Source organism: Neofelis nebulosa, chromosome 15 (genome assembly GCF_028018385.1).
Source record: "Neofelis nebulosa isolate mNeoNeb1 chromosome 15, mNeoNeb1.pri, whole genome shotgun sequence".
NCBI classification, from domain to species: domain Eukaryota; kingdom Metazoa; phylum Chordata; class Mammalia; order Carnivora; family Felidae; genus Neofelis; species Neofelis nebulosa.
Genome location: NC_080796.1, coordinates 50,900,224 through 50,927,750, shown reverse-complemented (window position 1 = coordinate 50,927,750; position 27,527 = coordinate 50,900,224). Strand labels below are relative to the sequence as shown.

At 46.9% G+C, this 27,527-nt stretch overlaps 1 protein-coding gene across 7 annotated transcripts in view; it reads right to left on the bottom strand.

Moving 5' to 3' along the window:
- The window catches only part of SRGAP2 (SLIT-ROBO Rho GTPase activating protein 2), a 235,114-nt gene that overhangs the window by 43,564 nt on the left and 164,023 nt on the right, over positions 1-27,527 (bottom strand). For 5 of the 7 annotated variants that reach the window (XM_058700480.1, XM_058700484.1, XM_058700482.1 and 2 more), the window contains exons 6-12: positions 26,883-27,098; positions 26,131-26,259; positions 17,701-17,925; positions 13,976-14,077; positions 12,769-12,966; positions 3,585-3,669; positions 571-598 (exon numbers count right to left, since the gene is read on the bottom strand). In XM_058700480.1, coding sequence (XP_058556463.1) covers positions 571-598; positions 3,585-3,669; positions 12,769-12,966; positions 13,976-14,077; positions 17,701-17,925; positions 26,131-26,259; positions 26,883-27,098 — 983 coding nt within the window. The remainder of the gene's footprint in view (positions 1-570; positions 599-3,584; positions 3,670-12,768; positions 12,967-13,975; positions 14,078-17,700; positions 17,926-26,130; positions 26,260-26,882; positions 27,099-27,527) is intronic. The other 2 variants (XM_058700481.1, XM_058700483.1) reach the window with 1 other exon arrangement.

Below are 27,527 nucleotides of genomic sequence, written 5' to 3'. Positions count from 1 at the left end.
ACAGATTGGGAGGGTTGCATACTTGTACAACAGGCAAGGATTTCTACCAATGCTGCTTGGCAAGCCAGTGCGATGTAGTATTTCATTATCCAGCAACAGTCACTAATTAGGGGCTGTCATCTTTTCCATGCATACGATCTCAGATCAAATGCTATCTTCTGATCTTCCTTCTCTGGGTCAGAGACTTCCCCCAAACCACATGCTGAAGTCTAGCAGCTAAGGTTAGGTTACCAGGACCCTCCAGAGTCGAACACTTCTTTTCCTCGCAAAAGCAGTGGCTTTGGGGAGTCTCTGGAAGTACTTCAGCGAATGAGAACTCCTTTATTCCGTTCCTCTCAGCTCTCTCCCCGAGTCACCACAGACCCCATTTCCACTTGAGGCCAGATGGGGTCAGCAAGGCGAAGGGAAGGAAGCAATCCCCGCCCTAGTCCCCTCCTTTGCAGAGTCATCCGAAGCCTTTGCACTTGAACTCCCCGGGCTCTTTCCCCTCTTTCCCGGGCTGGGCGGGGACGGCTCTACCCCACGGGCCTCTCTTTATCCTTTCCCAGGGTTGCCCCGGGCCACACCTACCTGGCCAGACTGCAGTCTGTCCGCTGACCTGTTGGAAAGACAAAGGCAAAAAGCTCATGTTGAAGCAGAAGGGGCCAGAGTGGAAGACCTGCTGCCAGCAGTCACCTGAAATGCTCTGCCCGTCTTCCCTGAGAGCTGCCAGCATCACTGAGCATCGTGACTGGCCTTCTGGGCAAAAAAAGAAGAGAAATGCCCAGAGCCTCTTCCTGGGCAAGTGCTGTTTCTAATGCTTGTTCCCTGGGCTGCTGGTATGTCCCTAAAGCCTAGGGGTGTCAACCCTGCTTCCCAAAGGGAAAACAGGGGTGGCTGTAGGGGAACAATAGCAAGGTGGATCATATTTTAGAGAACAGATTACTAGAAGCCTTCCCAGAGGTGAAATCCAGCTTCTCTTCTGAGTGTGTGGGTGTGTGTGGGAGGAGGAAGGGAGGGGCTTGCTTGCTCCTGAGTAAGGAGCACGCGCATGCGCGCGCGCACACACACACACACACACACACACACACACACACACACACACGGTGAGGGCGGCAAGGAAAGAAGGAAGGAAGAATTGTTTGGGGGCAGGAAGGAGAAGATAAAGACATTCTAGTTTTAGATTCATATGAAATTCTCTTAGGTTGGGCTGGGGTGGCAAGGGGAAATGAGATTTAATTGCTGTCAAACTGTGGTTCTCAATCCAACAGCAGGCCCTAATTTCAAGTGTAATGGGTCACAGCCAGCTTTAAAAAATGAATATCTTAAAGTTCATGAGAGGAATTCTTCTATTTTTAAAAAATACATGTGCCTAGGCACATGGGCCATGATGTAATCTATTTGCCTTCTTTGGACCCACAGTTAACCAAGCATGGTCTGTATTAGACGTACGCTCGCTAAACCAGGGATGCCCCAAGCAGGTGCTGAGCTGGAGGAGATCATCATCCCTGCTCCTGGAAAAACAGCTCCAAGGACTGGGGGAGGGCAGGGCTTTCTCTTGCCTTTAAAGGTTGCTAATTGTTGATTACACTTGGCTCATCCTGAGCAACATCCTCCCCCACCCCCAACAGCCTCTCATTACTAAAGGCTCAGCTTTCATCTGCAAAAATATTATTCTGAGCCATTATTTTCAACATCTGTCCCATTTCCATTCTGGAATATTCATACACATCAATTATCCCTCTGTGGCAAGAACAAGGAGCTCTTGCATTATGGTGACAAATACATTCAGAAGGCAGGGACATGAAGATTTGCACACAGGAAGGTCTGCAGCTATTGTTTCCTTATTGCTAGAACTTGTCATCTTTAGATGGAGGCAATTTGCAGCGCTAACGAATGGTCACCAACCTCTGCCCCTCCACAGTAGCAAATCTGGCGTGTGTGTGTGTGTGTGCAAACCCATTCACACACACTCTCTCTTTCTCACACACACACACATTCCCAAGGTCCTGCTCCCTATCTCATTTATGGGCTAGCTTGGATTATTTTAGCAAAAAAGAAATCGTGGTTCTAACTCGCTTCAAATAGTTCTGGGCTTTCTTTCCTCTGATTCCCTACGAAGCAATCTGATAACCCCAAAGTAATGATTTTCTATAAGTGAAGCCGAGATCTCAGTGCCCAAACCTGTTTTAGCCTGAGTCCCTTGGGTGGCGGGGAGGAAAGAGAACAGAAGTTACCTAACAGGCATTCTTTACATAAAAGAAAATGCCTTTACAATCACAAGATCAAAGATATCAGAGATAAAAAGAATTCATCACCTGGGGGAACCGTTCAGTGCAGGAGGAGGACAAGGCCAGAATGATGGGTGGGAGGCTCTGGTATGAAAAGTGTAGCTCTGATTCCTGAGGCTGATGAGCCAATGAGCGCCATATGCTTTTCTACACTCTGCAATTTGTCTGAAGAGCGCTCAAGGATTTGTTTTAAAATGTTAGACCCTTGGGGCGCCTGGGTGGCGCAGTCGGTTAAGCGTCCGACTTCAGCCAGGTCACGATCTCGCGGTCCGTGAGTTCGAGCCCCGCGTCAGGCTCTGGGCTGATGGCTCGGAGCCTGGAGCCTGTTTCCGATTCTGTGTCTCCCTCTCTCTCTGCCCCTCCCCCGTTCATGCTCTGTCTCTGTCTGTCCCAAAAATAAATAAAAAACATTAAAAAAAAAATTAAAAAAAAAAAAATGTTAGACCCTTGTGCAGTTTCACCTTTCGCTGGTGTTACCACATACTGCCTGTAGCTTCCTGGTCCCATTTTAAGTGACGAGATGTGCAGGGCGGGGAGGAGGGGCCGGGTATTCAGAGGCATCCCCAACCTGGGAATCCCATGAATCACAGGATGCTGAGAGCTAGGCAGGACCCGGGCAGGGTGCCCAAAACCCCAGGGAAGCTTCTCTTTCAACCTTCGCCTTCTGTTTGACAGCTGAGGAGAGAAAGTCCAGAGTGCCAGTCCAGTTCTCTGCTTTGCTACTTTCCAGGGTCTGGTTAAAATCATCCTTGATTTGTGGACGGGACAGGCCATTCAGTACCATGGCCTCTGCGTGGCTGAGGCAGAGAGGGCTGCCCCTTCGCACCAGGACCCTCCAAAGCAGAAGGAAACCGATGCCCTAACCGGACGCTACAGAAAGCGGCAGACTGTGGGTCCCTCCTGCCTTTGAGCAGCCTCTCCTCTCCTCGGAGCAGATGCGTTCTCATCCCACTGTCCCTGCCTTCCTGCCGCAGCCTCAGTCCTGCTACAGAGGAGCTGAGAGTTTTAACAAAGCGTCTGGAGAGCAAGTAACCCATCAGCCCTTTCCCCCAGGCGTGGCAGAGAAGGCGGACAGGGTGGAGAGCAGGCACGCTCCATTTAAACAAATAGATGATGCACATTAGTGCTTCATTAAGCACTGGCCTTCTCCCATTACTCAAGCAGTCACTGGGGCTGTGTGCTTCACATCAAACAGGCTAGGAAAAGAAATGCATTCGTATAACAAGATCAGGCCCACAGGGCTTAGTCGGGGAGGCTCAGGACCGGGCCTTCCCCCGCCCATTGCCAAACCTCCAGCAGAATTCCCATACTCACTTTCTCCCAGGGTTTTCTGGAGAAGGTCGTGCTTGGCTTGGAGCTTGGTGATGAGGTTCCTGCCCTCCAGGTACTCCTTCATTTTCTATAAGGGAGGAGGAGAAAAGCAATCAGACTCCTGAAGAGAAAAAAAACAACAACAACCCAGATGCTCAGCTGTACAATTCCCTTTTTATAAGAGGGCATTTGGTTTCTGACCCAGTTTCTACTAGTTTCCTTTTTTATCTCTTTAAGGCCCTGCACATCTGGACAGCTGCTGATTTCCACGGCGGACGAGTATCCCGGTTTGTGTTCTCCTGGGGGCCAGCCCCACATTGGCTAGTGTAAGAAACTGGCTCTTAGAGCTCCTCAGCCATCTCAGTTCCACTGAAGAACAGGGTGTTGGGGGCAGGGTGGATAGACTCACTGAGCCCAGATCCTCTTGGTGTGAGGACACACACCTGCCCCTTGTCACCTGCTCGGACGTCCAGCCCCACCCTGGCCCCTCCCAGAGTGCATTCCAACACATCAGGAGCAATGCCAAGGGCAGGCTCAGCCCCTGCCTGAGCTGCAAGCCAGCAAGCAGAGCATCTTTGTCTCCGCCGTCCCTTAATCAGCTTCCTCCTCTATTCTGCAGGGAGTCTTTGCGGAGAGCTTGAGGTTTCTGAGCTTTCGGGGAGAGGGGCTATACCACCCCCCACCCGTATATGCACATACTGGCACTTCCAAACACAACAGGAGGTTCTGGAAATGCGCTTCCATCTGCTCTAACCGTCAAAATGCAATTGCTGTGCTGGAGTTTCTGATCTGACCTCTCTCCACCCTCGTCTGCTCGGGGAGCGACTCTATTTCCCTGGACAATTCATCAGAGCTTCCAAACAACCCTATGAGCTATGATTATCACCGTCCCCATTTTATGGATGAGGGCATCAAGATTTGGAGAGATTAAACAGGTTGCTCAAGGTCAAACTGGGAGTGAGGGGTGGAGCCAGTATCCAGACACACGTGGTGTGACGATTCGGCGCGTGTGCTCAACCATCACGGTAGCGCACCCTCCGGGCATTAGGGCGCGCAGCGCAAGGGGAAGCTCAACAAAACTTCGCGGTATTAATTCTTTATACATGTGGAGCAGTTCAAGGGTTTTCGGAGTCCATTAGCACACACTCTCTCCCTTGCCTTGCACAGGAACTCTGCAGAGCACACTGGGGAGGACATCGCTGTTCCCTTGTTACCGATAAGCTGATCGCGGGAGACGGGCGTTGAACTGCAGGTCACGGCCAGCCAGGAAGTGGTAGTACCAGGCCTTCGGAGTCTTAACACGGCATCTTTCTACTCTACTCTGCGGCCGCGCACGGGGCCCACCGTTGGCCTCGGTTGTCTCCTGCTGCCATGGCTCATCTGCAGGGTCAGAGGTCATCTGCCCTTGTCTACACTCAGGGGCGAGACGGCAGTGTTTCCCTGAGTATGATCCCTGAGCGACTCACTGGTGATACATGACACGGCGGAGGGGGTAACAGATAACACATTTTAAATCATAATACTTCTGTCCTTTCAAGGTATTAAACGAAAAGTATAATTCTACATCAAGCCTCTGATTTTAGGGCTATTACCACTTAGGATGAAGGCAGAAAAAAAAATGTGAAAAAATGTGAGTTACTTTTACTCTGTACCTCTCTGTACAGTGTAAACTTTTCACCAAGAGTGTCGATTTCTTCTCTCTCTCTCTCATGTAGAAACAAAGAATAAGACCCTGCTTTCTCTGGGAGGCACATCCTGGCCCTCCCACGCTCACCGGGATGCCCCTGCGTGTGCCTTTGCGAATCTCACAAAGCCCTGGTCCAGAGGGCTTCTCACTCAGGGGTCTTTCTCCCCAGACTGCCCGTTCCCTGGGGTCAACGTCATTATTCTTTGCAATCCCTGATGCTTACTACCGCACCCAGTAGATAATAGACACCAATAAATGCTTGAAGAAGGAGTAAAGAAATGAAGAGCCTCACTCTCCTCTGCTAGAACCTTCCTCAGAGGCCACAATCCAAGCCCCCAAGTGTGCCCCTCCTCTCTAAATGAAGTATAAAACAAACAAAAACAAACCCTATGCCAAATCATTTCTGTTGCTTCACCCATGACCTGTTTCCTCAGCTCCTTTGTGCCTTTGCACGAGAACATGTGCACGAGAACAGACTCCCTTGTCACCTTCCCCTTTCCATCTGTTCCAGCTGTCAGCTCACCTGCCGTCAGTCTTCCCTGGGTGATAGCCTAATCCCCAAGCAGCGCCTAACTGTGATGCTGGCAACAGGACTGCAGGGCCCAGAGGTGAAGAACCTTCAGGAAACAGCCAATGCTAACATCTGAACCCTCAAAGGCCCCTCTTTGGAAGGTTATCCCAGGAGACTCTCAAGGTTTCCTAATGAGGAAAAATTCCCCAAGAATTGTAACCCTTAAAACAAGCCCAGACTGCTCAGAAAACAGCCAAAATTCTCAAGGAGATGGATGCACTTTCCTCTCACTCTTATTTCTACTTGTGATTTTGGAAATCATTTTCTCACTCATGTCACAGTCTGAGAGTTAACTCTGGCTGTCACTTGGTGAACCATTAAAACAAATAACAATCTGATAAAGCATAAGATGGATTACCTCTTCAGGTTCCATGAAATCCTGCAGGATCAAAAACTATGTTGAGGTTGACCTGCATCCCTAATGGTGGAAATGACGGTTGGAAGTTTTCCATCTGGCTAAGCCGGGATGGCAGGGTAAAGTCATCCCAGAGTTCACGGGCACGTTATTTGTCACCTCCCTGTCCCCACGTTAGTTAGCACTTGTCTGTATGGAACAGAAGCTGGGAGAAATAATCTGTGCTTGCTGGCAGAAGACTTCAGTTGCTGACCAGACACACAGAGAAAGGAGCCAAGGCAGCTGAAGGCAAGGAAGGCATAAGTGCCTTTTTTTTTTTAAGTTTATTTATTTATTTAGAGAGACATAGAGGCAGCGTGAATGGCGGAGGGGCAGAGAGAGAGGGAGAAGAGACAGAATCCCAAGCAGGCTCTGAACCATCAGCACAGAGCCCAATGTGGGGCTCGAACTCATGAAACCATGAGATCATGACCTGAGCTGAAACCAAGAGTCCGATGCTTAACCACCAGACTGAACCACCCAGGTGCCCCAGGCATAAGTGGCTTTTTGATGACTTCTGGAGACCAGAAGGCCACGAAAAAAACTGTTATGCGTAATCTCAAAATCCCTTCTTTAGACAATAAGGGTCACTTTCCTTATTTAAAGTATGTTCCAACACAGGTAATTCCTTTCTTTCACTCCTTCCCCTGCACCTTGCTCCCCTCCCCAAATATCCGAAAGTAAAGTCACTAACCTTCGATTTTCATTGATGGAGGAGAAAAGAAAGGGCAGGGTTTTCTTCTAGATCACCAAAATGAAACCAAGTTCCCAATACACAGTCCATTACCCTCCCTCCAAATTTTACATTCAATATCATAAAAACTAAGAATTTCTTCAAAAAGTAGGAAGGGAGGCAAACAGTCTTTTGGGTGGTTTGGTTTTATTTGCCACTGTGAGCCTTCAATTCAGTTTTTATGGTCTCATTAATTTATTTCTTAATAATTCCTAACTGGTTATTACCGGTCAGCGATGAGTTTTATTTACTGAAAAGTATTAATGTAACAGTTTTTCTTTCTGAGCCCTTCCTCCTTGACAGACATTTTTGTCGTAGTAAAATGAAAGAGTCTGAGTTGGGATATTGTTGTCCTACTGCTTACCTTGGGCAAGTCACTTAACCCCCAGTGTCTTAGTTTCCCCATCTGAAAAATGGGGATAATAATTTATTTTTTCCCAAGGTTGTTTGAAGATGAAATGGGAAAACAAGCATGCCCGTGATTATTAGCATATGGTCAGCCAACCAGCCAGCAGTCAACAGTATTCCTTGTACCTGACTCACCTGCTCAGATAACCTAAAAACAGTCCTCCCTCAACTTCTTTGCTTTGTGCTAATCCATAAGACAACTGGTTTCTGGCCTTAAAAAAAAAAAAGCAAAAAAAAACAGGAAAGGAAAAAGAAAGAGGCACTAGAATGCTTTTCAAATTTAACTTAAAATACCTCTTCCTTTTAATACGATGGCAGTATAGAACTCACGGACCTTGTTATGCCTTGGATTTAATCTGTGTGAAGTGTCCACCTGCTGCAAAGGAGTGGGGTGGGTGGGAAGAATGAACTGTGTCTACCCAGCCCCGTGCACAGAGAGACACAAATGTCATTGTGGGGTGGCTGCCTCCCCACCATCCAGGCACACTGACATTTCTCTCCTCTTGTCAATTTTTAAAGCAGGAAACGGCTGTCAGACAGAATATGTAACACAGCAAACCTGTAAACGGGAGCACATCTCCCACTTTAATTGACAGGGCAGGGGCTAAGTAGGTACCGACTTAGCACTCATTTCCTGAGTGCCTGCAGGAGAATATCAAGATCAAAAAGGATCTTCGGGGCACCTGGGTGGCTCGGTTGACTAAGCGTCCAACTCCTGATACTGGTTCAGATCCTGATCACAGTCGTGAGATCGAGACCTGTGTCAGGCTCTGTGCTGACAGCGTGAAGCCTGCTTGGGATTCTCTCCTCCTCTTTGCGCCTTCCCTGCTCTCATGTGCTCTCTCTCAAAAGTAAATAAATAAACATTAAAAAAAAAAAAAAAGATCAAAAAAGATCTTGGACCACATCAAATCTAGGGGTCTAGATGGCCAAGGTGCATCTCCTCTCCTACTACCTTACCAGCTCTGTCCCCAAGAATTCAGGCAGTCTATCTTTGTTCATTTTATCAGCCGTGAACTTTAACTCCTTCTTTACTCCATCCCCTACACCAAAACCCCATACTCCAACCCCCGTACAAGGAAATACTTAGGAGAAATGTCAGCCTTATAGGCTTTGACAGTCCTCAGCTAAACAGAGAGCATCACGACCCACGAGAATTGGCAGGGAATTGGTTAGATAAATGATGGTACATCCATTCATATATTGGAATTCTGTGTAGCAATTAAAAAAGGAGGCAGGGGTGCCTGGGTGGTTCAGTCAGTTAAGGGGCTGACTCTTCATTTTGGCTCAAGTCATAAGATCATGTTTGTGGGTTTGAGCCCCGCCAAGGGCTATGTGCTGACAGCAGGGAGCCTGCATGGGATTCTCTGTCTCCCCCTCTCTCTGTACCTCCCCACTTGTGCTCTCTCTCTCTCTCTCTCTCTCAAAAATAAATAAGCATTAAAAAATAAATACATAAAAAATTAAAAAGGAGGTAGATGTCTTTGGACTAATATGAAAAGAATATCCAAAAAAACAAAAATTAAGTGAAAAAAGGAAAGTGAAGAACAGTATGAGTGGTATACTTCCTTTTTAAAAAATGTTTACTTATTTATTTTGAGATGAGGGGGAGGGGCAAAAAGAGGGAGAGAGAGAATCCCAAGCAGGTTCCTCCTTGTCAGCACAGACCCAGACATGGGACTCAATCCCACGAACCATGAGATCATGAGATCATGACCTGAGCTGATATCAAGAGTTGGACGCTTAACCAACTGAGCCACGGCACCCCAAGTGATATAGTACCTCTTTTTGTATTCTCCTTATTTGATTTCATGGTATTTCTTTTTTTAAAAAAATATTTTTAATGTTTATTTATTTTTGAGAGAGTGAGCAGGGGAGGGGCAGGAAGAAGGGACAGAGGACCCGAAGCAGGCTTTGTGCTGACAGCAGACAGCCCGATGTGGGGCTCAAACCCAGGAACCATTAGATCATGACCTGAGCCGAAGTCGGAGGCTTAACCAACTGAGCCACGCAGGCACCCTGATTTCATGATATTTCTAATGTAATTTTATTGTATTAAAGGATATGTCAGTTGTTGCCTATGCATAGGCTACCTCTGGAAGGACACAGAAGAAACTGGTTTCAATCACTGGCAGAGGAGAGAGGAAGTGAGGGTCAGAGATGGGTAAAAGCTTGACTTTTTCTGAATGCTCTTTTGAATTCTTTGCACTTTAAATTAAAAAAGATTTTTTTTAACCACCCCTGTAAAAAAAAGGAATGGGATAAAAAATTGACGTTGCTGGATTGTGTGTTATGAAAGACGAGTGACACAAACCCAAGCAGATCAGGAAACATGGCTTCACTCAGAGCAAAAGAGGGGATAAAGCTGCTGCGATGTTTCTGAGGCTTTCCTTCACCTCAGCTCTTCAGCAGAGAGTAGAGAAGAAAGCCAGCGGCCTGAGGCCAGGTGACCAGAGTTCTAGTTTTAGCCCTTGCTGAGTCCCTTGGAACAGCTACCCAATTTCTCTGCATTTGGGTTCTTTCTTTTAATCTTTCAGCTGAGAAGGTTTTCGTTAGATGTTTTCTAAAAATCACTTCAAGCTTTTCTACTCCGTGCTTATTTTCTTGGGACTCCTGCAAACAGCTGACCTTTATAGGACGTGCTACAAACTTCCAATTGATGTCATCTGGGCAGATCAATCTGATGACAGCTGAGAATGGCCCCATAGCAGCCCCCCAACTTTCCAAAAGAAGGGAGCTTCTAGAATGCGTTCCTCTGATGTTTTCCAAGGGTCCAGAGAAAACCAGGGGCAACGTTTGTGAAGGCAAGAGACTAGGAAACGCCTGTCCGCAGGCTTTGTACGGTTTGGCAAGTGCAGGCAGCCATGTTGATACGCACTCCCTTTATTAAATGTCCATTTCACCACCCCCCAAAAAGCCTTGTTATCATGAAATGAATTACTTGATGCATTCCAAGCCCCAGTCATGAAAATGCTGAACTCTCTTGTAAATCCATTATTACCCAACCCTAGACAAAAAGTGTTTCTGTTAGCCAAGGAAATTGCACACAATTTTGGTAAGTAGCGCTCTGGCCACAAAAGACGGGAAGTGGGCTAGGGGACATCAAGGGCATTCAGACAGAGATGAATGGGTGGGCAAGGTTTGAGAGGCCACCTGTTTGACTATGGTTGTCCCTGCTCTTACTAAAGGTCAACTTTGAATACACATGTCATAGCTTCATTGAAAGCCAAAAACTAATTCTGACGGGCTCAAATACAGATTTTTATGTCCCAAATTCCTTATTTAATAAAAAAAAAAAAAAAAATGGAAATCTTCTGCAATGTAATGAAATTTGGTTATTAAGGAGTGTTATATCTAAGCAGTCCAGATAGACCAGCTAAACAATCCTATTATTAAAAGCCTCTAGAGTGTTCAACAACCTCCCGAGATAAGAAAGCTTGGGGTGGCAACACAGCCTTCATGATAGACAAGAAGTTCTCATCCTGTCCAGCCCAGTCTTTGTATGCCTTTATGCTTTGCACAGACTGCTCTCTCTCTCTCCTCAAGGAAGGCCATTCTCCTCTTGACTCCCTGCCTGGTTCACTCATCCCCCGAGATCAAGCACAAAAGTCACTTTGTGTGCAAGGTTTCCCCAACTCCATCCATCCTGGTTGCCATTCATGTATTTGTGCAGGTATGCGTTGCTAATTTCTTACTTTATTTTTTTGATTGCAGAAATCAATCTATCGTAACTGTTTGGAAACATATGAAACGAAAACGAAAGTTCTTCCTTCAGACGGCCAATCCTATCATCCCCCTCTTCACCTCCTATCCTCGGCCTTCCTGATGTTAGTTAGCACGGTGTCTGGCACATTGAAGATCCTTGATAAATTATCAAAGAGTAATCCAATAATGACTAATGAAGAAGTTAATAATGCTTGTGGGGATAATAAATATTCAGCATTTATGGAGGATTAGCTAAATATTTCACAAAAATGAATGAATGAGCCAAAGCATTGTTCCATTATGTCCCTATGTAGATTTTAGTATTTTACTCATAAATATATTTAAAGAATGTTATGATGAAATGAATTAGAAAAATATTAATCACTTGCTAAATGAAAGCAGATTGTAAAACAATATGCACAGCAGTATCCCCTTTTTTGTAATAAATTATAAATATATACTCACATATATGTTTCTTGTCCAGAGAAAAAAACAGGAAAGGAATATATCCTAATACTGTCATCTCAAGGTAGTACGATTATGGATGATTTTTATTTGCTCTTTTTTGTTTCTATATTTATATCTTAACCAGCTTTGCTTCGTATAACAAGAAAAAAGTTATTTTAAAAGAACAATACTGTTCAATCACTCCTTTTCAACAGTCTTTTCCAGGATTTAAAAAAAAAAAAATCAAAAGAATTCTTAGTTTAACTAAGTAAAAAAACATTTCTTTTTTTAGAAAAGATAGCAAATCACTAGTGTTCTTAATGGAGAAAGGGCAGTGTTCAAAGAAGAATTAAACAAATTGTTCCAGTTGGAGGAAAAATTCAATTTACTGCATGCAGACTGTGTTTCTTGACTGAAAAACAAGTTAATTCCTCTCATTCAGAATCAGTATGCATATTCACTGGCTATATTTCATCTCACATCTGCAAATTTAATTTCTCCTTTCTTGGTTGTCAGAAGATTAGAAAATAAATTTTAGCTCAGGCAATGAATCCTACTTGGCAAGCTCAAAATAACTTAATTATTAAAAAGCAGCACCAAAGACCAGTCAGCAACCTTCCAAAGGGCTGTTAACACTACTTAAAGGAAATAGGGTCTATTTGTCTTAAAGAAGACTGGGAGATATAACAAATAACAAAATAACAATGTTTTGAAATTCCCTGCAAACCAACAATGCTGCACATGACCTGTCCTTCTGAATTTTAGCCATCATTATGAAAGATAATTTCCCATCAACAAAAATTATAAAATAAGGTCATCGCACCACCTACAAGAGATTATAGGCTTCAAAAAAACAAAACAAAACAAGATATGTGCTGGCCAGAATATTTGGATGTAGTTCCCAAGAACCAAGAAAGGAAGTCCTCCTTTTGTGACACTCTATAGCTGAGAAGGAAACTTTCCAACAGAAGCCTACCAGCTGCTTTAAAAATTCTTAAAAAAAATAATCTTCCTGATGGTGTACTTGGGAGCACCTTTCTCTTGGGGAGGAGGGGAGGCGTCCCTGTTAGACACATTCAACTTGTAGATATCTGTGTCTTTAAGTGTAGGAATGGCCTCTGAATATGCCCACATCCAAATCAAGATATTCAAAGACTACCCTTTCAACACCTGACAGGGACTCTGGGTTCCGAGTCCCCCCGTGAGCTGCAGGGGGTCCTCAAGAGCCATTTACCCCCTCACCGTGAAATAGAACTGCTCGGTCTCTTGCTGGTTGGCTCTCCTTTTAGCGATGCTGGGCTTGCTCATGAAGGTTTCTGAGACCGTGGACTTGACGGATTCCATAGAGTTGCTGTACTGGAAGCAGTCAGACACATCAAAATCCTCGACGGTCACAATGTCCTGGATGGTCTGCAGAGTGGCCTCCATTGTTTTCTTTACCTGCCGAGACAAGGGGCAACGTACTGCATGAGGGGCAGGTTGTGGAAGAGCAGGTAATGGGGGAGTTTGGAGCTGTGGGAGGGGCGGCTGGAGGGTACAGGGGCTGCCGTCGGGAGGTGCAGCCCCATTTCCCACCCGATAGCGCTGAGTGAATGAGAGCCATTGCACGGACTTGGCTATACAATGCTCCTCTCTCGGGTGAGGACCTAAAAACCACCCCCCCTGTTCATGCTGTGTATTTGACCCAACTCTTTTGGTGAATGTTTGCTTTTTAAATTTAGTATTAGCTCTTGGCTATAATGGAAGTGCTACTGGAGAGAATAAAACAAACCCAAACCAACCCCATGATGTAAAAAGCTAGTTAAGATATGAGACGGGCCTGGTCCCGCAACGCCCCAGGCTCTGTTTCAACAAATCAGTGAATTTGTTTCCCCATTTGCCAAGGAAGTGACCCATCCCCAGTCCTTCCTGATCTTCCTGACTGACTGAGATGCCAGGTAAGAAGTCACGAGAGCACAAAAGAAAGAAGCTGGATAATTAATCATGCTATGCTTTTGAACTAGCTGTTGAAAGCAAGTACTCTGGGCCCAGAAGAAAGTCCCCCTTTTCAAAGACGATGGAGATGTTTTAAGTGTCAAAGTCAAAGGCCTCTGTTTGTTTGAAAATGCTGGAAAAAGCCAGGCATGAGGGGGTGGTTTCAGAGACACAATATTGTTCACACAGCTGCCAAGTGCCATTTTGATTAAATGTGTAGAGGGGGGGAAAAAAAAGCATTTTGCAAAGCTCAAAATAGAGCTCAACCTTTGGCAATACAAGAGCAACTTCCTGGAGTTCAAGGGCAGGATGTAGCAGGGGGGAAAATCCAAGGCTACATTTGGCTAGGAAATGTTTGCGGCAGCCCGGACATTCTCTGCATGCTCCTTCCACCGGCTCCCAGATGGGCAGCAAGAAAGAGGTTCAACAGGGAAACTCAGAGGGTGGCTCCAAGTCTCCTAAGCAGGAAACTCACCTCTTCGTTCTCAATCTTCAGGGTGGACAGACGAGACTGCAGTTGCTGGCATCTCTGTACCAGCTCGCTCTGGACAGGCTGCTGGGCACAGAGCTGGGAAGCCTGCCAAAAGAAAGCAATACCAGGTCAGGAAGAGGACACGGTTCTTTTGGCGGTTCCAGAGTCCCATTACTGTTCATAAAAGTACTCATGTTCAAGCCGTAAGCCTCACGGTTTCTATGTTAAAACAAAAGCCAAAGGCAAAGTGTGTGGGCCTCCTCCAGGACCAAAGGGCACAAGGAGGGAATGAGGAATGGGACCTGTTTGGAAAGATCAGGTCTCTCTGGGGCTTATCCCCCAGCTGGCGCTTGGCAGGGTCTGCAGCTCCACGGAAGCCGGAGTTGGGCCAGAGAAGAGCACCTCGGGCAGCCCCAGCTCCAGATGCACAATGCTCCGGCGGGAGGATTTCCTGTAGAAGTCCGAGTGGCCATCTCTCCGGCCCCTCCTTCATTCCCCTCCGTGCACCAGAGTGAAAGCAGGAGAGAAGTGGGTCAGGAGGCTAGCTTGCCGCTGTTGGCAGCCGGCATGTGTTTATAAATCTGGGCCATGCATGAGAGGTCTGACTCAACGAGAGAGAGCGTAAAGCCAGGAACAAGTCCCCAGGCTATGCTAGAGGGCCCCACAGGGCACAGAATCTGGTGGATCTCCATCTTTTTGCCCCAGGTTTGCCCCAGATCTGTGTGGGGAAGGAGTCTGCCCCTCCCTGAAGAACGACTGCCAATAAGCTTTTCCCTGCGTGAAAAGATGGTCGAGCCACTGTCTCCTGACGGGGGCATGGCTATGGCACGGGCATGAGGTCACCACAGTCCCCAGGATGACAGATGAGGAACAGAAGGCTGGCAGATTAGGAGGCAGGACCCACGTGGAGGCAGCTCCTGTCACCTTGCCACCATGTGTCCCTTAGCCTCTTGTCTGCATAGAGACATCTGGATAGAACTGGCCTCCTTCTTCCTCAGCAATGAGTGGGCACATTCACATGCCCACAGACCATTCTCTTGCTTAGAAGACAAAACTTCTCTTCAAATGGAGGGGGCTGAGACCTGACCTTTTCCTCCATTGGCTTTTAAGCTCCCAACTGACTTGACCTCCTCCCCCAGCTGAGGAGCTGGCCTGAGCCAGCTCTCAGATCTGAAGAGAGCTGACTTCACTCTGGCTCTTGGATAAGCAGACACAATGGAGAAAGCTCAGTGGCCAGGATGGGTTAGAGCCAAGAGTGAAACTCTCTGGCTGCCTGATGTCACTGGTCAGGCATCCAGAGCCCCACAAGCCTGTGGGGGCACCAAGAGGAGAGCCAAGCACCTCCTCCCGGTACATCTGAGAGTGCTTGGCATCCACTCATGTGCTGAGTGCCCCAGAACACCAGTCAGTGCGAGGCCTTGGCCAGTTTCAGGACTTCCGGTCAAAATGCCACCCGAACCTTGGCCTTAGTTCAAGGACTTCCAGGCAGCTCCCTCTTATTGCCTCCACAGTCTACAGACAGCCCACACTGGTGGGGAGAGACTGGCTGTGGGGACCCAGAAAAACTCGCCTTCTCATCTCTTTTTATTTTCTACTCCTCTGAAGGCTAGGCTGGAATGCAGAAGAACCTCTGCAAGATCGAGGGCTGACCCTGGCCCCTGCCTAGCTCAGCCACTGAGCAGCTGTATCACACAAACAGAGGACCCAGACAGAAGAATGGACTGTTGATTTTTAAAGTAACCCAGACCTAGCAGAAGGACTCGTGGAGGGAAACCTACCTCTGCGTCTGTGCCTTTAAGAAGCAGCAGGGCTGCTGATGCATGCTTTGGCAGAGGTCCCCTACCGGGGTGCAAGGTAATGCACTCCAGCTGTGCTCCAGAGCATGAAACTAAGGCACTGACAGGGCTACGAGGGGGCCCCGAGCACCCAGCATTTGGAGTCTCCCTTTATGGAGACAAGCTGTTTGGCTCAGAAGGGAACTCAGTCAACACCAGGAAATGTATCACTCCACTCAGCCGGTCCCCAAGTTCCACTGATTCTTGGGATGGAATCTCAGTGGCAGCTGGAGAAGGGGACTGGAAGACGGTTGGACCAGCAGCCAGGGCAGGTGAGGAATGGGGCTTCCTCGGGCTTGGTGACACCCCTTTCCCCCACTCTGACTGCACACGCTGCCAGCTCACTTTCCCATCTGTTCAGACACTGACATTTCCTAAGTCACAGAAATGGAAACAAACTGTACATGGTTTGGTTTTCCCCAAGGAGAGGAAAGAAATCATCTCCACATTTTTGTCTTCAGGATAGAAATATCCCCCTCTCCACTGTGGCCTACTGATGACAGCGAATCTTCTGGTTACACTGCAACAGTTGTCATTCTGGAGCAGGGTTTTCTAAAAAGCATCTGGATACTAATCCTGATGGAAACACCATATTCCCTTGTTGACATTGTTGTTTTTTAGTCATTTAGGATCCATTCCTCCTTCTTCTGGTAACTTTGGCCTGACTCTCCTCTGGAGGAATATCCCACCCTACAACTCAGGTCAGGTACTTTGGATGGGGCTCTCCCCAACTCAGGAATGGAGCATGTGATGTAGGCATAAGCCAGTCAGTCACCTGAAGATACCCAGTCAAAATAATTGGCTCAGGGATAAATACATCAGCTAATCAAAATGATGGGGAACTTTGTGGGGGCTTCTAGAAGGGAAGCAGATAGTCTTTCCACTGGATTTGGATCCATTTGGATTTTGGAGCAGGCTGGAAATACAGACACCTTGCCCTCATGGGAGAAGAGTCTACCTGAGAATAGAATCTGTATAAAATGTGAAGCAGAGAGAAAAAAGCCCCTGAGTCTTGATAAATTCCCAATCTTAAATCCAAACATGCCTGAAGATCCATTTGTTTCTATCACGTAAGCCTATACATCCTCCTTCTGCTTTAGCCCAGAGTTTAAGGGGGTAGTTTCCACTGCAGGAATGGGGTTCACTCTTCATTTGCATGCACAACCACCCCAAGTGGAACCAAACGATTCAGAGTAATGAAAACCAAAGAGCTTCTCGTTCTTCTCACTTTATTGAGGCCCTTCTTGTTTTAGTCTTAGAGGTGAAAAGTTCAAAGCAGGGCCCCCATGTTTCTGTTCTTCTGCTTGGGCAGACAGCATCAGGCCTCTGGGATGACATCTTAGCTACTGTCTTGTCTGTAGGTACTCATTCTTTTTTGTTCAATACCCAAGCAAAACTACATCTTTTATTGCAATCTTCTAAAGCCAAGAGAGTAAGATCCTTCGGATCTCTGCCAAGTGACAAAAGATCACATCATTATTGCCCTGCTTAGCCCTTCCTCTCCATCAAAAGCCTTTAGTATCTGGCACCATCTCAGCTCTTCTCCCAGAAACATCATTTGGAAGCGTCCACCAACGATTTCCCTCTCACCATACTCAACTGTCAGTTTTTAGAACACACCTGCTGTTTTTCACCTCCACTGATCCTGCTGGACCCTTTGGGTGCCTCTCCCTATGCACATTTTGAACTCTCTCTCCACTCACCAGACTGGAAGCTCCCCGAGGGCCCTAATCCCCAGCGTCTATGGTCAAGCCTGGCAGGCGCTCGGTAGCTCTTTGCCGAATGAGTGGAATGCTCCTCACCCACCTGACAGGAAGCCAGCCCCAGAATAACGTGGCCTTAGTGTAGTGAATCTGGACACAAGGGAGTGTGGTGATGGGATGAAGGCCTCACCATGTCCCCCATGTGGGGCTGGAACTCAAACTTCATAGGTGGGCAGAAAACATTGTTGTACATCTCCATGAGGCGCTGCTTGTCACTGGTGGCATCCAGGTTTTCTACGGCATTCTCGATGGCGTCCAGACCCTCGTGCTTGGACTGCTCCAGATTCAGCTCAGCAGAGAGGAAGGTGCGTAGCGCCCGGTTCAGGCTAGCGTGGTAGCCTAAATCACAACACTGCTGTGGGACGGAGAAGGCACATGAGCAAACCGTGCACAGTCCCGAGGCTTGGAAGAAGGGGATGGTGGCCCCCGTGGCAAATATGACCCTATCAATGAGACTGGCATTCTGGCTTCCAAGATCTGGGTGAGATTTATGGTTTTAGCTGCCAGTCCAATGGTAAACACGCCTCAGAGGACTGCAGGGTGGTCAGAAGGATAGGATAGGACGAGATTATTTAATCATGTGCTGCGCACGGCTGGCTACTCAGTAAACATGAGAAGAGCTGAGAGTTAAAGGGAATCCTCTTCCATTTTAGGGTTTCTCTGGGGATACCATTATAACAAAATTCAACAACAAAAATATTGCCTGCCTCTCCCTGAGGGTCACTGTGGTCAAGTCACTACACATGAACCAAGCCAGGCCATTTCGGCATTCAAGGTTCACAAATCCCAAGTGTTGCAAGAGCAGGTCATTTACGGAAACTCTGAACTCCCGGGGGCAAATAAAAGAATGGGGGGCAGACTCTGTCGGTTATCACCCCCACCAACGCCCATTCTAAGACGGGCCTCAGCTGCAGCCTCGGATTTCTGCACTAAAGCTCCTGCCCAACAGAAATAATATTTATAAGACCAAAAATTTCTTTTTTCTTTTCTAAGTTTATTTTGAGAGAGAGAGAGAGAGAGCACGAGTTGGGGAGGAGCACACAGAGACTGAAAGAGAGAATCCCAAGGAGGCTCCCTACTGTAGCACAGAGCCAGACATGGGGCTCAAACCCATGAACCGTGAGATCATGACCTGAGCCGAAATCAAGACGCAGATGCTTAATCGACTAAGCCACCCAGGAGTTCCAAGACCAATCATTTCTAAGCATAAGTCTTACTGGGAAAATTCAGATCATGTGAAGGATTCTGATTTTCTAGGGTAAAATGGGAGGAAAAAATGGTATGAGAGAGGCAATATTAAAAAAAAAAAAAAAAAAAAAAAAAGCAGCACTGGACAGGAAGTCAAGCAACCTTGGCAAAGCCACTCCCCAACCCTGAACCTGTTTCCTTGGCTGTAAAAGGAACAGATTTGGCCAGGCCAGTGGTTTTTAAGCTGCACACCACAGCTGTAAGGTTCTATGCCACTGCTCAGGCTGCCCCTGAGAAGGGGATATTGGGCAGCAAATAGTACAACTGGGACCCTCCCATCTCTGGTTCAGCCAAACCAGCTTTGCTCTTTTATCTACCTAATACACTGGGATGAGGTCTAGTTTGAAGAAAGAATTCTGCTAGAGACAAAGTCTGAAAATACCTGGACTGATTATAATCCCTAAGGCCCTCTTCAGCAATGGCATTCTGTAACTCTATGACAATATTCCCCATCCCTCCCAAAGGACCCAGACATCCAAATTCCTTGGCCATCCATTATCCCCTCGATTGCTTAAGCGGCTCTGAGATCCAGAACCTGAGAAGAAACATGAGAGAAGAATCCAGGGATAGAGTAAGACCATCTGCCTGACTGCTGTTTCATTCCACGGGCAGGCATCAAATGAACTTCACCTAGCTTTTCCCCTCATCACGTTCACATTGGGAGCAGCCACGATTGGGGAATGAAAAGCATGTGACGGCCCTCCTCCTCCTCGTATCTGACAAGGAGCTTAGCAATAGAGCGCCTGTTGGGCTAGGCTCTGGGTCAGTGCCAATAGGCTCTGGCAGGTGCCTGGCTGCAGCGGAAGAACAACAGTGACAGCTTAACTAAAGGCGGAGGATGGAACCTCAGTTGGGAGGGAAAAGCAAATGGAAGCAAGACAAAGGCAGCTGATTGGCAGACTTCACGTGCACGGGCCCTTCTTCCTCCGAAAGAGGCTGCTGGTCTATCCAGGCTGCCCTTGAACTTGTAAACCTTCCTGACTAGCTCTGTGCAGATGCCGATGATGAACTGGATGCCTGTAAATCTATGAGCAGAAGTAACACTGCCCCCAGGGCTGAGCCAGTGGGGAGCTTTGTTGTTATTTTAAAAAAAAATTAATGTTTATTTATTTTTGACAGAGAGAGAGAAAGACAGAGCATGAGCGGGGGAGGGGCAGAGAGAGAGGGAGACACAGAATCGGAAGCAGGCTCCAGGCTCTGAGCCGTCAGCACAGAGCCCGACACGGGGCTCGAACCCACAGACCACGAGATCATGACCTGAGCCGAAGTTGGACACTCAACCGACTGAGCCACCCAGGCGCCCGGCCAGTGGGGAGCTTTGTATACAGAAGAGAATTAGGGGGAGGCAGGGCACCCCTCATACCCTTTACATATTTTTGGTCACCCCACTTTCCTCTCCATTTTCTCTACCTTTGCCTTGATTCATACCCTTATCTTATACCAGTGCTGTCTGCTTCACTGTCTTCCAACGTGGCTTTTGTTATGCCACTCCCCTGCTGAAGAATAAAAGCTATACAAGCTTTTATTTTTTTCTAAAGTGAAGTCCACCTTCCTTAATTTGGAAACTTAAAAGTGCCTCTATTTTACCAAGTATGCTTACTGTATACCAGATGTGTCCTCAGTGCTTCATGTGCATTCTACATCTTAATCCTAATAACCCCAACGAGGTTGGCATTATCTTAATTTCCCAGGCTAGACAGGTGACGCTCAGCGAAGTTAAGCAAGGCCAATGGCCAGCACAAATGGCAATCTGTCTTCAGTCTGACCATCAACATCACCTCCCTCTATTTTCTTGCTTTTCTTTCTTCTGCTCTAACCAATGACATACACCCGCTTAGGGAAAAGGACTGGAAAACAGCAGGCCTCAAATCAGCTACGTGATGGCCAGCAAGCAATGTAGCCTCTCTCAGCCTCCAATGGGGACAACACCGGCCTTGTAGGTTGTTGTGAGGCTGATAACAGGCACTGCATTTACATGCATCTGGCACCACGCAGCCACTTGAACATCAATCACCAAGATTCCCAAACCCCTGACCTCTGCCCTTTCCCCAGCATTTTCTCCCCTTGACATATTTCCCATTCTTCTCACTTGTTGGAAATGGACCCAGTCTTCAAGATCCAAATGAAATTCCCAGCCTCTGGGAAGCCAGCCAGCCCTGCAACCCTGGCATATATTGACCTTGGCCCCCACTCAGAACCACACTCATCTGCAGCCCTCACGTGACACAGAACACACTCCCCCACTCTGTGACTTGCCATCTCATATCACCCCAACCAGAAGGCAAGCCTCAAAGAGGGCCTGACCAGTGCCATTCCTTCTTTGTATCCCTTACCACGAAACCTTGTTCACAGTAGGCATTTGATAAATAGCGGGTGACTGACTGATGCCAGGAGTACAGATTCTAGCCTTTCGGGAAATAATCCATTTAGGCTGAACACCCTACGTCAAGTGGGTAGATGTGGCCACTGAAGCCCATTGTTTTGCTCACTCTGTATGGCCTATGCAAGGCTGCCTGCTGCCTCATTTATGTAACTGTTCTATAGCTTCTCTGTGCCAGAGAGTGGGGGTCTGACTCACAGTGTGCCCTCTGGCTCCTCTATGCCTCCAGCCAAGCCAGGGAGATTTGGAATAGGTTTTCCAGAGCCTTGGCTATCCACAAATCTCCACAAGGATGACAGCCAGAAACTGAGGCTTTAGCAAAGAAGCAATTTCTGGCAAGGTTAGGTAAACGAGATTTGAATATTTCATCTCTGTTCCTGGGAGAATAGAATAGTGAGTAGAGGCAGCACATTAGTTTTCTCACAATGGGGACAAAGTATGCTTTCGGTGGCTTCTGATGAGTTCTGTGGCCATGCCGAGCTCCCCTGGCCATTGCTGGGTTATATAAATGTTTGATGAAAACTCTCTCAGGGGAAATCAAATTTTTATAAGAATTTAATGATAGCCTATCCAGATGTGTGATGACTTGAGTTGACAGCTCATTAACCCTTTTCTAGTTCATGTCCTCACCCAGAGGCTCTAGAGAAGGCCTAGAAAAGAAACATGGGTGTTTCATAACAGCCTCTTCAAGGTCACACAGAAGAGAAAAATAAATGCCGTTTATAAGATTTCCTACTAAGAAAGCTGAGTTGTCTCGTGTCCAACTTGGGTGCACACGGTGTCACAGATTCTCTACCCGCGTACTTAGCACTCACAACCCTCCGGCTTACGCACGAGGACAACGCCCTGTTCTTCATTCATCCGTCTGCTCCTGGGTTGGGAAAGCCACAGGAGTACGGGGGAGGAAAGCCACATTCCCAGTGAGCCTACAGTTCTTAGACTGTAGGTCAGCTCAGAATGCCTTTTTGGCTTGAAGTCAAGGTTTTCCTGGTGTGTTTCAGATGCCTCGTGCGGACTTCTACAGTCTCAGTTGAAATCTTACTATATTATAAAACGAAGTCAGAGGCTAGTCCTTGTGTCAATGCACTGGCATCGACAGAAATAACTTCTTTTCACTTGTCCTTGATGCTTTCAGCACACATTGCACTTGCACACCACCAGGAAGGAGGCAGCATGGTGCACATAACACAGATGGCAAGAGACTGGCTTGCGAGTCCTCCCATGTCTTAAAGCAAGCTCTAGAAACTGTGAAGGTCAGAACATTAAGATACCCAGACTCCCTACTCACTCACGCCCTGTTGGCTTACTGCCAAATCATCCTTTGGACCGTTTTTATTGCATGGATCGTCTAGAAAACTACCGAGGGGGCGCCTGGGTGGCTCAGTCAGTTGACGTCCCACTCTTGATTTCGGCTCAGGTCATGATCCCAGGGTCATGAGATCAAGCCCCGCGTCAGGGTCTGCCCTGAGTGTGGAGCCTGCCTAAGATTCTCTCCCTCTCTCTCTGCCCCTAGCCCCAGCTCACACATGCTATAAGAAAGAAAGAAAGAAAGAAAGAAAGAAAGAAAGAAAGAAAGAAAGAACTACTAATAATATGTAACAGGAGGGATGACACTCAGAAACATCATGCTGGGCAAAAAAGGCCAGATACAAAAAGTATATACTGTAAAATCCCATCTTTGTGGAGTGTTACAGAAGGCAAAACTAATTTATGGTGAAAGAACTCAAAACAGTGGCTGCTCTGGGGTGAAGGCCTAACTGGGAAGAAGAGAAAAGAGGAACTTTTTGAGGTGATGGAAATATTCTATATCTTCATAGAGATGTAGGTTACAGGATGTTTGAATTTATCAGAACTCTTGAAACTGTAACACTTAAGTTCAGGCACTGAATGTAAACTATATCTTCAAACAGTATTAAAAGGCACAAAACGGAAAAACAAATCGTGCCTTAGGAAATTACCTTCTTCCTCCTCTATTTCTTTCTTCCTTCAATGAATATACAATGTTCAGCTATATATTAAGCACACCTTGTATATGTTTATACGGTAAGGTATTTTCTTTAAAGTTTTTATTTACTTATTTAAGTAATCTCTACACCCAATGCGGGGCTTCAACTCACAACCCCAAGATCAAGAGCTGCATGCTCTTCCAACTGAGCCAGCCAGGTGCCCCGGTTTCTATATTAAGGCAAAGAGACTTGTTTCCTGCCCTCAGGGAACTTATAGAGGAGACTAAGACACTTTCCTCTGCTCTTAGTGCAGTGACTCAAACTTTTTTTAACTTTCAACTCACAGTAAGAAATACATCTTATCCTGTCACACACACACACCCCTAACGTAACAGCTTCACAAAATAAAACTTAACCTTACTAGTATGATGTACCAAGATATTTTATTTTCTATTCTATTCTATTCTATTCTATTCTATTCTATTCTATTCTACGGCTAGTTCAACCCATAAAAGTGATTTCATGACTTCCCCTAAATGGCTCATGGCCTACAGTTTGAAAACCTACAGTTTGAAGCCCCCTGTGCTTAGTGTTGCATAAGCCAGTTACATGGAAATTATTTCTTCGTATGTCTATGAATACCTCTAGGGCAAAAATTATTTTTGATGGTAAGCACATAGCCTCATTCCAAAGAAATATTTACTGAGCAGAATGTTATCAGCTTTACAAAAAAAAAAAAAAAAAAAAGAGTAATACATCTGTCCTCACCTTAGGCAAAAAACAAAAGCAAAACAAACAACAAACAAAACAAAACCAGAGCGCTTTACTGAGTGGCCCAGAATGCCACAGTAGCCTACACCCACACCTTGGCTAAGCACTGAGGAGGCTGGTAGGGTTCTTTTTCATGAGACCCCATACCACATCCCAGGAAGACAGGCTCTTAACATACCTTTCTTCTTCTTCTTCTTGTTAAATGAGAAAAAGGTGCAAAAGAGCTTGCTACTTCGACTGATTTTAAAACACCTACTTACATCTGCTAGAGAGTCTATGGGCTGCAAAGCTCATGACTGACACAGCAGTAGGGCCCTCTCTCCCCCTGAGGTCAGCATTTTGGTGAAAGGGGTGGGAAAGGTGCCCCGAGGGCCAAAGAAAGAGGAAAGGACAAACCAGAGGAAGAGGTGTGATGGACTGCATAGCCTGATTTTTTTTTTCACCAAGCGCGAGATACATAGTAGAAATGGAGCATAAGAAAGGATTCTCTTCCTTGTGCTGAGAACAGGCATCTGCCCCAACAGAGAAGAGCCATTCCTTTCAGGAGAAGAAAGGATCTTGTTTAGGGCTCTGACCTCCGCTGAAGGACAGTGTTCAGATTGGCTTCAACAAGCAAAGAGAACAAAGCGGTGCCTGAGCAGGGATCAGGGCTCCACTTACCCAGTAAGACAATGACACTCAGGGCATTAAGAGGCTGAAATCTACTGCATCAAAAATCCCCAGCTGAAGGAACGCTTTTATTTATTTACTCATTTTTTTTAAAGTTTATTTATTTACTTTGAGAGAGACAGAGCAGCCCGAGCGGGAGAGGGCACAGAGAGAGGGAGGCTCTATGCTGTCAGCACAGAGCCTGATGCGGGGCTCAAACTCACAAAACTGCAAGATCACGATCTGAGCTGAAACCAAGAGTCAGATGCTTACCTGAGTGAGCCACCCAGGAGCCCCTGAAGGAACTAATTTAGGAAAGTTCTCCAAGCATGTAAGGCCAGATTTAAGTACCAATGATCTAGTCTAGTTCTGTTTGCCAGAGAGGTCGGGGAGAAGGGAGCAAGGCAGAGTTCCAAAACAGTTCAGTGACAAGGCCGGGATGACCTGAATCTTAGACCAGACCCTACGTGGTGTGGTAGAGTGTGGTAGGTTCATGCGCCGGGAAACCACGTCAGGCGAACGAGTGTGCAGGGGGTGGCCAGAAGCTGGTAAAGCCCAGTGGCTGCCCGCTAAGAGCTAGAGGCAAATATCAGGCCTCAGAGAGAAGGCCAGCCCCGTGTACCTGAAGGCCAGGAGGCTGGGCCGCTGACACTAAGCCAGCCGGCTCCAGGCCCTCCACTTTAAAGACTGGAGGGAAGGGTGTATTTATGCAGCTACGGTCAGGACTGGCTCGGGAACTGGGCCAGATGGGAGGCTGCGGGTGGGAGAGACTGCAAGACTCAACCATGAAGTGCGAGGAAAAGCAGCAGGAGAAACTGGCCAAGGCTGACCCATGAGGCCAAAGACACAAAGCGTATCCTTCGTGCCCGCCCCAAGCAAAACACACGCGCCTAGCTACCTACTTTTCTCGTCATCTTTGTATCACATATCAGAGAGAATGGGCCATATGTCAGTGGCATCTGGATGCCTTCCCGACCAGGACCCTCATCTGCAGTGTAACTGGGGGCAGGGAAGCCTCCTGAGCCCCAGTTTCCTTATCTTCAAATTGGAGGTGGTAACACTGATCCAGAGGGCAATATGACCATCAAGTGAAATAGCAGTGGGAGACGTTAAGTGCCATCTAAATATAAGGCACGGCATTCTAACTCCTTAGCTCTTTCCACTCACTTCTATGTGCAAGTGGCTGATGTGAGAGAGTCTTCCCTGGAGACAGAAGCGCATTGCAGTTATGAGCATGAGTTGAGTAATCAGACCTAGGTACAAATTTTGCCCCTGTCACTTATTAGCTGACTCTGAGGAAGTCATCTAAACTCGGAATTTTAAACTGTAAAAGTGGAGACAAGAGTGCCTTCCTCCCAGGATTCTAGTAAGACCTGAAAAAGACAAAGAGGGCTTCACCTGGTACCTGGTACATGGCAAAACCCCTAACGGGCTGTGGCTACTATCTTCGTAATTCTTCTCCAAATGCTCCAAGATGCCGGGGCAACAGGACTGGGGAACAAACACCTGACCAGTTCTCTAAAACCAGGAAAAAGGTGCCCCGGAACCCCCAGCTTTAAGCACTTACATCAATAAGGTCAGACAGGTCGTGGATATAGTACTTGAAGACAGATGCATTGGTTGCCTCCAGAGCCAGCAAGTATTCATTCCGGGCTTTAATGGCCTTCAACTTATTTTCTGTATACTTGGCTTGGCGCTGAAAAGAGAACAAAAGTTCAATTCTGCTTTTTTTTTTTTTTTAAAAGGGGAGATTGTTCTCTAAAAGATGAAAGGACAGTACATTCGAGAACCACAATTGTGCTGCTACTCCCTACGCGCTGTCTGCCTTAAATTGGGTTCTAATTCTGTTTAATGAGATTCGAGGGCATAATGTAGATCAATCCAGGAAAGGTTAATGGGGCTCCCTACTTTAGACACATGTCCCACTTTGGTTCTATCTGCAAATACCATCCTCTATCCTTGTGCCACCGTCCAGAAGAAGGTGTCACTACCTCTGCCCCTGAATATGGGACATGTGAAGCCAAACCCTAGATGTGCAGTCCCTCTCCCAGGTTTGGGAAAGGTTTGGGAAAGGTGTCTATGGTTTCTTGTGAATCTGCTACAGGTGAAGAACTAGGAGCCCTCCGCCCCGGGCCCAAGTTCTTCCAGTATCCAGAATTTCTTCCAGGGCAGACAGCAAGGACTGACTTTTGGCTGTTAGGCCCTAAAGGAACCAGAGTTACCTTGTTCTGTTCTTCACAGCACCTACTGGAAAACTCCTATCGGTCCTGACTTCCACAGTGCTCGTCCCCAGCCCCTAAGCTGCTGAAGCACACGTACCTTCTCCTTCATTTTCTCAATCTTCTTCACCGAGCTCCTCCGGACATGCTTCTCCTCGATGCGGACGTTGGATGAGGAGTCAGGGGAGCGTGGGGTCTGCCGGTCTTCCTGCTTTACTGATTTTCCAATTTGCTTCTCCTCCTGCTTCTCTGCCTCCTTTAGTTTGCTCTGAGCACTGATGCTGTCGGCATTGTACATGTGATATGTCTTCATGACCTGCAAGACACCCCCCGCCCCCACCCCCAGAGGTCAAGCCAACGGGGTCAAGTTCTGCTTTACAGACTGACAGATTCAGATTCATGTCCCTCATGAAGCAATACCCTCATACCCTTAAGGGAAAAATTCTTAAGTGTTTGGTTCAGCAAACATTGTATATTAAAGACCACTCCAAAGCACAGGAAAGCAGCACTTGAACTGAGCCAATATGTCTTATTATTAAAATGACTTCGCGTCTCCCATCATCTATTATTCACTTCTATTTATTAACACTTGTAATCATTACTCCTTTATATTGGCTAAGTAATTTGTATTGCTTAGCCGTCTCACAACACCAAGCACGCAGGAAACACCGCCACCACTCAGATCCCTAGAGCAAAGCCCTTTCCCTGGCTGTTTAGGAACCCTGAAGAAGGCAGCACTGCCTGT